Source organism: Drosophila elegans, unplaced genomic scaffold (assembly GCF_018152505.1).
Source record: "Drosophila elegans isolate 14027-0461.03 unplaced genomic scaffold, ASM1815250v1 contig_476, whole genome shotgun sequence".
Taxonomy (NCBI): Eukaryota; Metazoa; Arthropoda; class Insecta; order Diptera; family Drosophilidae; genus Drosophila; species Drosophila elegans.
The window spans coordinates 5,758,923-5,768,798 of record NW_024545863.1 but is presented as its reverse complement, the minus strand read 5'-3'; the positions used below and the strand labels follow the sequence as shown (position 1 = coordinate 5,768,798).

Here is a 9,876-nt window from a genome sequence, read left to right as displayed (position 1 = left end):
GGGATTTCAACACCCACATGTAGTAGTCGCCCTTTACGCCCTACAACCCCCTCGCCACGCCCCCTCCATGTGCGTATTACACACGCACCGCCAAGCGACATACTGTAGTTTGTATGCTCGTCAAACAAACACACACTCGCTTAGACCATGGCTAATAAATTTTCGTTTTATGAGCATTTGGCTTTTAATTACCGAACTAAACTTAAACGCCGCACTAGCACAAATAAGCGTGCTTGTGTGCGTATCATTGGGCGTGTGTGTGTGTGGGGTGGTGGGTGGTTGAGTAGTTTAGTTATACAACGCGCTTGATTTGGCTTGATTGATCTACGAATACTAGGAGCTTAATATATCGGAGGGAGTCAACTGGAATTGTTGTTGTTGTCATAGGCGCAAATGTCGTAAAGTAAAATTATATTTTCCTTCGGAAATTGCCGCAGTAACTGTTTGAACACTACAATTTCCCTGCTTCACTTGTTCCGCGTACATGCAATTGAATATATTGCTTTCCAATCAAACATTTCGGGTGAAGTCGATTCGACTGACTAAGTGGCGGGAGCACTTATTTATGGCCGTGGGATGGATCGAAATACTTTGTCTTTACTTGTTTTGTTTTGCTTACAATAGTAATGAAAAATCTACATTTTATCTGTGTCTGATCACAAAGGTCAAGTTCGGTAAATTTGCATATTAATATTAAATAAAAAATGTTAATTCATAAAATCAAGTTATGAATGTAAAATATATTCATTTTTGATTTCTTCTCATAATGCAAACAGTAAACAAAACCGTATAAGTAATAAAAAATATATAATATTTTCATTATTGTCATTAATGAGTGGTTTGTTGAAACAGTCTTTGCTCAGATACACTATTTTTTTTTTTGTGAATATGGGTCTAATATAGGTCTAATCCTTACTTCAAAAAATTAGAGTTCTCCATTTAATATTAGTGAAAAAGTTTATTTTTAAATTTGGCTTTAAAATAAATGACCACAGAAAGATCGCAGATGCAGCTCCAACGTATATTTTGTTTAATATTTCTTTTAATTCTTTACAAATAAGGCATAAGCCAGCTAAAAGCTGCCATCAAAGGTCCTTTAAATGCAAGTCCTTTATCTGAATTTAATAAGTAATCCCAGTGAGTTCCAACCATTTGATGATGAAGCACTCCTTGAACAACTGGGGTCGCTGCTACATGCGCTGGATTACGCATCCTTTGAAGGAGTTGAGCCTGGCATCAATTTCGCCCTCCTCCAGCTCGTTGAAGGCGTAGATGTCCTTGTAACAGGATGGCGAAATGCACTGCCGTATGCAGTTGATCTTGGCCACGCCCACGGGACCGATGTTCATGCACTGCGCGTGCTGGTCACAAGTCACCTCCAGTTCGTGGTACGTAATTTCCTGTTTTATTTTAAGAAAGCGATTAAAAGAAAGAAAAATCAATATATTCGTAAACTCACATTCTTGCTGGTCTCCTTATAGGCGTACTCGGGAAAATTAAAAGTCGCTGCTTTTGGAAATAGCTTTCCATTCAGTCCGTGCATCTCCTTATAGCCATAGGCGAATTTAAAAATAATTATTGAGCAGACAGTCAAGAAAATTACAGGACGCGGCATTTTCCCGTTACTTGTTTGGTTCTTTCTGAAGTCAGCTGTTCGCCAGGGATGAAAACAGTTCCTGGCACTTTTCACTTGAACAAATGGACATTTTCAATGGTAGTGAACCAGATCTAGATGGCGCCACAAAATCAGTGTAAAATCGCTTGTAAAAAAAATGTAGAATTGTGTTCAGGTCTCAACACAAAACATTCTTAATCAAAGTTAAATGAATGGAACAAAAAATAAAATAAAATTAAATACACTTTTACATTTTCATTATTTATTAACATCGACATAAAGCATTTTATTCAAACATTTAAACTGTAGTTGAAAAAAGACAATACATTTATCTAAACATTTCAAACATTCACATCTAAAATCGTATACATATATGTATGTCAAGTAGAAACCAACTATTTTACATTTATATATACTTTGACTGGGACAAGCTCTTTTCTTTTCAATTAGCAATACTATTTTTAGGTACAACTGTGTAGATTAGACTAAAAGGCTTAAGTATGACAAGAAAACAACGAAAAACAAACCTAAATATTTAAAATATCATTAATCAGAGGATACTAACAATACTGGAACTGACGGTGTTACATAGAAGAGAGCGTACATTAATAGTATATGTATATATCACAACAGGGGGAAGAAGTGTATGCGGAATACCCAAGCTTCAGTTTAAACATAATCCTCGCCGTTCTTCAGCATTTTTTGTGTCTCTGCGCCCACTACCGTCTGCATTTTGCAGGTTAGCGAGGCATGCCTCTGAATGGATCCATTAATGGTGTATCGGGTGGTGCCACGGGTGGATGAGCCGTCCTTGTCTTTCAAAGCGCTCTGTCGGCACAAGCCCAACCTAAATAGATATAGTTTTTATCAATAAGATTACCGGTTTTTTGACAATCTGAGCCACTTACTTCGACAACAAGGTAAACAGATCCTGCCGATACTGAGACGTTAGTATGGCATATAAGTAGGGATCCGCACACGAGTTCAATGGGTAGAAGAATACTAGCAATATTTTCGACTTGGTCACATTGATCAGAGGGAATCCAGCCAACGCCGTGAGTCCAAAGAATGCGATAGGAGACCAACAGGCAAAGTTTGTAAAGACCTGAAAGGAGTTTTACATTAAATTACAAGGTTGTAGCGCACATAAAAATCAAAAGCACATAGTCAAATGTTGGCCTTAGAAGGAAATATTTAATTATTGCCATTTCCAATGAGATTCTCCTTTATTGATATAAAAACTTTTGACTTAAATTAAACTACTGTATGCAATGGTATACAAATTGTAAGTTGCTGGACTTACTTGAATTGAAACGTGTTTATATCTTGGGACTAGTAAGACCATTAATAACTTAATCTAAACAGGATTTTACTTACCAGAAGCGCCATCTTCTTGGCTACACTCAACTCTCCCGGACTATTTTGTCGCGCCTGTCGCGTTTCGCGACCCAAAGATAGATATATCTGCGCATAGCACACAGCTATGATGGTGAAGGCCACGCCGTTGCACGCCAGGATGGCAATCAGATACGCCGTGTCGAATCCATCACGGATTTCCATCGGAAGACAGATGCTGCAATAAACAAGGCGTCAGTTTGCAGCGGCTTGAAAAAGCATCCTAGTTTGCTCACCTCGTCGACGAATAATTGCTGATACCAAACAAAGGCAGCGAGGACATGAGCACGGAGTAAATCCAGCCGCCCAGCATAATGATTGAAGCCTGGCGCAACTTGATGCGATGGGTCAAATACATGGCCTGCGTAATCGCAAGCCATCGCTCGATGGTAATCACGGTCAACGTGAACACCGACAAATGGCTTGCAAACACGGTGAGGAAACCAGCAACTTTGCAGCCGAGCCCTGGTGAAAATACAGTCACAGTTTAATGCATGCATCAGCATAACCAATAGGTCAACCCACCATATTGCCAGTCGTAGGCGAAGTTGAAATACTCCCCCATGGAATGGGCATCGATGGAGGCCACAAAGAGCAGATAGACTCCCAAACAGAGATCGGCGAAGGCCAGATGGCACATCAGAAATCGCGGCACTGGCGTTGATTCGGGTCTGTAATAGACAGTGATTATTAGCAGTCAAAAAAATGTTTGTCATTAACATATTAATATAAAATATGCAAGAAGTTCTGGTGATGAAATTTATATAAACTTGATATAAAAACAACATTTCTAAAATAGGGGTAACTTTTAAGATTTATTTTAATGTCCATTGTTATTCGACAGAGCAACCTGCAATTGAACGACTTACCTAATCGATAGAATTACAGTCAGCACTGCCACATTGCCAACCACGGCCAGAGCTACCACAATCCAAACGGATATACGAAGCCATTGGTAGCCCATGACATCCTCGCAAGGATTAAGATCATTGGGCATGGGATAACATTCTATATTTGGTTTTCTATAACAATTTGGTCCTTTTTTTAAAACATTCAGCAAAGGGTTTTTTTAAGTAACCACTCACCTGAATGTAAAATTACCGCAGAGTTCGTCTATGTCGTCCTCTGGATTAAGGGTGATCTTTTCATGAAAAGTTCCCTTGTTCATTGTGTCATCAGACATGTAATCGAATGAAGCGTATGTCATGGAGGTCATGTCCGTTGCTGATTGATCGGTGCTACCGAAACTTCCAAACTCCTCGGGCATACTGTTAAGATTATCCACAGTGGACCTCTCTTTTCGGGACACGTGGTCACTTTTGCATTGCTCCCGCCACTTTTGAATCTCCAGCATTCGCTGAGCATGGCGTTGGGGATCGTGTCGCGATGGGAACTGAAAGGCGCAACAGTGAAAGGAGTGCGTAAGGTAGGCCCTCTGCAGATTCTACAGAATGAAACCCCAGATATTTAGTATATAACTTTATAAAAACTTCTCTTTTACTCACCCGAAAATTGTAGATCGAAGGAATAGTTTTCAGAGTGTGTGTGTTTTGTATGTACAATGCTTCGATGGTCTGCAGTCCGACTGAAGGCATTCCAACTAGCGAAGTGCTGGAGAGATCACTGGAGAAATACAAACATGATGGATCACAATGAATCTATAAGGAGTACTATCCAAATCTCACAGTTCAGTTATGTCTATGATGCCATCAAATGCGTTTGGATGCAGCTCTTTGAGCTTTGGATTGTCCTTTAGCGAGCTAAAACGCAACAATTACTCATTAATCTGTTTTATAGAGCTCTTCTACTTTAAATACTCACAGTTTGGCTATCTTGGAGCCGAAAAATGCCGAGTCATCGACGTAGCTTATGTCATTGTTGGCCAAAATTCTATAAAGATTAGCATTCTTTAGAGATTACTCGGTGCAAACATTTTATACATACAATTGAGCAGTCTTCACTTTTATGGATTTAGTATCTATTCGAGTGATTTGATTATTATCGAGATCTCTGAAATGAAGAACAAAATTTAAAGTAAACACGGAACACGCTTTCTTGAGGTTTTTAATGGTTGTCATATTTAGAACTCACATCATTTGCAAAATATTATGCGGTGGAAGGTGGCCCAGATCCGGTACTCTGGTAAGTCCGCTATTTATAATGCGTCTGTCGGAATAAAATGCAATGTTATTTTTAGACACTTACACGTTCACCACTACAGAATATATTAACTACACGCACATTTCTCCTGAACTCTTGCGCTATACGAGCAAAAACTGCGTTATTTGTTTGCTGTCTGCTACAGCGAAACATATAATAGAATTCATACAATATAAAACAAATAAATATTTCGACCATTTTTTTTTTATATTTTTTTTATTAGCAAATATGAGTTAAAATGCTTTCCTATTTTTACCAGGAAAAACGAGAGTTGTAACTTTAATTGTAATCCTGCTGCTGCTGCAAAAATTTCTGTTTGCCAACAGTTTGAAAACGAGTTCAAACAGCAAAGCAAAAATGTTTTGCTCCCACAAAAATTTATCATCTGTATCCGAGTAGATGGGTGTGGGTACTAATTTTACCGATTATACCACATGAACCCCATCTTCCTGCGGCCTACTTAAAATCACACAGCTGTGTGTGCTTATTGACTTGTCCCATATGGGTTCCCGATGAGAAATGACTTACATAATTTCAACGCTCCCCGAAATGCCAAAGAATACGTCCTTTGAGAGAAAGGTCAGCTTCGGTGCATTGGAGATGTAGCTGTAGGTTTGTAAGACAAACATATTACGAAGGGCTCGCGCAATTGAAACTGCCACTTTGAGGCAATTACAATCAGTACTTACATTGTGCGCAGCAGCGTTAAATTGGCGAAAGCGCCGTCCTGTATCAGTTCCAGCTGCAGGCAGTCAGTGAAGGCCCTGTCAAGCCAAAGGACTATTAGTACATATGTGGGCACGGCCCAAAGCCACCTAAACTCACACATCCAGCAGTGTGGAACCGTAGACCTTCAGTCCTGTGTTACGTAGTCGAGGCAGCCCCGCCGACGCAATGGTCAGTCGCTGGATGGGCCGCTTAAGCGTTTGCGGTACACGGTTTAGTCCGTCGCCCCCACAACGACACTCCACCTCTTCGTTCTGCGAAAAAAAGTGGTATTTAATAGAGTTTGTTTCAGTTCAAAGACTTTTATATATAGTGTAGTGCAATGTGAGGGCTTAGAGCTTCAATAAAAGGTTAAAGTTCAACTCGAATGTGGCTTGTACAGCGTATATTACTATATTATACATACTATAACGTGTAACGTGCTATCATTTTTACCGTAAACATAATTGTATTTAATCAAATGGCTGCAACAATGTAAAATAATATATAATACTAATTAACTTATATTAAAGCCTTTGCAAACTAATATTTATTGAAAATTATTATATAAAATTCCTTGCAATAGAAAGACACATAAGTTTAGTAAATATTATTATCATTTACTTGTTTTGATAAGAACGATTTTTTTAAAAAGCTATTGGCTACTGGCCTTCAAGTCTGGGCCAAACTGACTCTGGCCAATAAATTGCTGCCCTCGCTGACAAACATGTAGAATTAAGTGCAAGGAGTATATCTATCAGTCACTTACTTGATTACTGGCATTCCAGCAGCAACACTTCCATCCGGAGGGCGGCAATGTCAGGGTCAGGGGCGTGTCCGTGGATTGACCCTGCGATACCGCAGTGGGATTGGGGTACACATCGAATCCGTGGTGGATGTCGTGACAGTTGCTTGCGCTCAGCGCCTCGCTGCCGGCCATCGTGGCGTATACGCAATGCGGGCCAGACAACGAGCTTAGCAGCAGATAGTGGAGAAGCAGCCGGAATTGGAAATCGAATGACAGGCACTTTAGACCCTTCGAGCACTTCCTTGAGCGCCGTAGGACATCCTTCCGCGCCAGGATTGCGGGTTTTTCCATTGCTCTCTATCGTTTCCTCCGACCGATCCTAAGTACATAATGGGCGGCTCATTTCCCCGACCAAATATCCGTATTTTCCGGGACTGTTGGTACTCTAGTTAGCTTGGATGCGTTTATGCATCATGTGGGGGAGCCTGTTGGGGACGGAATGGGAATGGGAGATTCAGTGACTGCGTAACGAAGCCATCAAGCTGCCCGTTCAGTTGGCGAATGATAAAGTTAAATAGCATCGCAGGCTGATCCACACATATTTGGCATGCCGTGAATTGGACTGTCACGTTCTGTGGCGCGGACGCGTGTTTGATTGATTTTCAAATTCGTACAAAAGCGAACGACAAATCAAAATCGAAGTCAGCCCTCCCGACCAAGAGTATTTGCGGCAAATTTCTTGAGCAATCAGACCATATAAACAAAAAGACCACAGTTACAGTGAAGCCTGTGGCAGGAAAACAAATCACACTCGACACTCAGTAGGACAGTGACTCGGGAAAAAGACACAGGCAAACAGAATAATAGCAAACATGCGCCAGGAATGGAATCGACTGAGGATTGTTAATTAACATATGCTATCACAGGCATACAACATGCATATTTAACCTATGGCATTATTTTTAGACCCAGTGTGCTCACTGTCCACATATCACGTTTTCAGGCCCTATTTAAATTTATTGTGAATGCCCCCACGAGCCATGACGATTTACGATTCTGTTTGTGCTTAACTTTAGTTCTCACCAGCTAATTGAAATATTCAGTTTCGCGTAATTAGTGGTACCGTAAACCCAGATCGCCTGGGAGCGCATTTTTTGGGGGCTATTTGGGCACCTCAAACTACTTCAATTCTGCTCCGCTTATCTGAGACCTCAAAAGACTGCCGACAGGTGTGCGCCATGTCTCTGCCTTTTAATTAACCAATATTTGTTCTCGCATGTGCTCCAGCTATAGCTTTATTGCCGCGATCTTTCGGCCAGAGGGCACAATCTGACTATCGGATGGCGGCCATCTCCGGCCACTCCGACCTTAGGGAAGGGAAAATAAAAAAATTTAAAAAATTACAAAAATTAATTAGCACCTGCGGCTAGGCGAACTCTGGAGGAATGCGCAAATCGCCGTGAACCTCAGCCTCAGGAATGCGCGCCAATGGTCGACCGTGGACCGAAGAGCAGATTTTCCACAGATAGCAGACTGGCTGACAAAAATCTTCGTGAAAATCGCGTGGAAATGACGCAATTGGTTTACAAAACGATAATAAAATCATTCGTGTATACAAAAATCGCTCATTGTGCCTTCGACAAAGCCAAGAAAATGAGTTATACAAATTATTTACACAATATTTTGTTTGATTGCTAGCTCTGCTCTGGCTGATTGTTTGCGTTCAAATCAAGACCGTAAAGTTAGCAATATTCAATTGAACTAAATCTAGTTTGACGCACAAGCCGAACCAACGAAGTTTTGCATTTCATTAAATATACATACACATATGTACCTCTAATTGGCTTTTCTGCATTTTCGAATGGCGCACACACGATTAGGTGGGAGGCATTCAAAATGATTCTGGCCCAATGAACACGATTATAATGTCTGGGTCCCAGCAAAAGTTCTGGTGTCGTTTCTAACGAATTAATGTTAATTACCGCATTAACAACAGTATAAAACACGTAAGTATGAATTTTTAGAGCCCAGAGGAAAGCGGCGAGTTAGAATGTTCTAGTTGGGTGGCCATCAAATTTTCTATTTATTTAAATTGTATGCTATTCATCATAAGGTATAAAGAACACTTTTAAATTTTTTAATTAAATTGTAAGCTACTCATTCAAAGCTTTAAAGAAATCTTATTGAATCTTGAAATCTATTAATATCAATATATTAGCGGGCACATGGTAATCCCAACATTCAGACGACTGACGAATCATCACAAAATCAGTTTATTTTAATAAAATCTCAGCTCACAGCCCACAAGCTGGAGCAAAGCAAGTAGCAAGACTGCATATTTCGATGCACTCAAGCAACACCATTAAGCCGATTACTTTTCAGATAACGAATTCAATTGGTGATTTTTTCGCACTCGTGAGTTTAATTAGTGATTGCCAAGCACAGACACATAGATTAGCTGTCCATATTTATAGCTTATCGCCACTTAAATCGACAGTGAATTTTGGGCGGAACGAAATTCGATAAAACACAAACACTCAATTTCCCCGGCGAAGAAGGGATCGGAAAAAAAATGGGGTTCAGCCATCACATGGGCGCATAAATAGAAAATTATTATGGTTTTTTCTCAGCGTTGTCAGTAAATTTGGTCAGGCGATTTTTGTTCGGTAATGTTTTGCACACGCACACCCGCGATTATTTTCCGATTTTCTTTTTTATAAACAATTCAATCTACAAAGGCATATTTTTTGACCACTTTGCTCACCGAATGTGTTGATATCTTATATTTTTTATGGTTGTCTTCAGCACCTGTTGCAGTTGAATGTGGAAAAGGTACTAATTCCGACCCCCAACCGGAAGTAAAATAAACCAAGAGACCGAAGTGTGACGACAAGCAGCCGATTCACCGAGCGCGAACAACCGAGCAGCTCCAGCAGCTATGGCGAAATGAGAGCTCAGGAGTCAGGTCGAGCGACGAGCAGGCTGTAACGACGGCACCAATCAAATTTGCTTTAGCTTCGGCGCTGCGTTTACTGCTGTTGCGGTCGGTTAAGGTGAAAGCTTTCGCAATTGAGGTCCTACTTAGGCAACTGTTGGCTGACTTGCGGTCATTTCCAGCATGGCCTTTGATGAAAATGTCGTTATAGCCACAAATGTCATTTTGTGTTCATTTCAACATTTCGGGCTTTAAACTAGTTATTTGGAAGGTCTCTTAAAGTTTTAAGAGTATTTTAAGATCAACATTTGACCTCAG

The 9,876-nt window shown here is 40.4% G+C and overlaps 2 protein-coding genes across 2 annotated transcripts; both read right to left on the bottom strand.

Annotated features, from left to right (window-relative positions):
• Window positions 1-1,008: 1,008 nt before the first annotated feature.
• Window positions 1,009-1,640, bottom strand: LOC108140451. Its single transcript, XM_017263183.2, has 2 exons — window positions 1,460-1,640; window positions 1,009-1,400 (listed from the first exon to the last, which is right to left on the bottom strand). The coding sequence occupies exons 1-2, from the start codon at window positions 1,613-1,615 to the stop codon at window positions 1,191-1,193; spliced, it is 366 nt and encodes a 121-aa protein (XP_017118672.1). The 5' UTR covers window positions 1,616-1,640; the 3' UTR covers window positions 1,009-1,190.
• A 299-nt stretch (window positions 1,641-1,939) lies between these two features.
• LOC108140780 (lutropin-choriogonadotropic hormone receptor) lies at window positions 1,940-9,578 on the bottom strand. The gene is made up of 17 exons (XM_017263769.2): window positions 9,388-9,578; window positions 6,645-7,108; window positions 5,996-6,150; window positions 5,860-5,934; window positions 5,699-5,776; window positions 5,102-5,176; window positions 4,955-5,020; window positions 4,832-4,900; window positions 4,696-4,770; window positions 4,516-4,633; window positions 4,096-4,454; window positions 3,880-4,032; window positions 3,536-3,681; window positions 3,247-3,475; window positions 2,993-3,188; window positions 2,524-2,720; window positions 1,940-2,462 (listed from the first exon to the last, which is right to left on the bottom strand). Exons 2-17 carry the CDS (start codon window positions 6,972-6,974, stop codon window positions 2,285-2,287), a joined length of 2,499 nt encoding a protein of 832 aa, XP_017119258.1. The 5' UTR covers window positions 6,975-7,108; window positions 9,388-9,578; the 3' UTR covers window positions 1,940-2,284.
• Between the last annotated feature and the right edge of the window lie 298 nt (window positions 9,579-9,876).

Excerpts from the sequence above, each read along its gene's own strand:
- LOC108140451 (XM_017263183.2), bottom strand. The coding sequence starts at position 1,615 with ATGCCGCGTCCTGTAATTTTCTTGACTGTCTGCTCAATAATTATTTTT. Across the intron at positions 1,401-1,459 it reads ATAAGGAGACCAGCAAGAAT|GAAATTACGTACCACGAACT; the intron begins GTGAGTTTACGA and ends AAAATAAAACAG.
- LOC108140780 (XM_017263769.2), bottom strand. The coding sequence starts at position 6,974 with ATGGAAAAACCCGCAATCCTGGCGCGGAAGGATGTCCTACGGCGCTCA. Across the intron at positions 5,777-5,859 it reads TTAACGCTGCTGCGCACAAT|CTACATCTCCAATGCACCGA; the intron begins GTAAGTACTGAT and ends ACAAACCTACAG. Across the intron at positions 4,033-4,095 it reads TGCGGTAATTTTACATTCAG|AAAACCAAATATAGAATGTT; the intron begins GTGAGTGGTTAC and ends AAATTGTTATAG.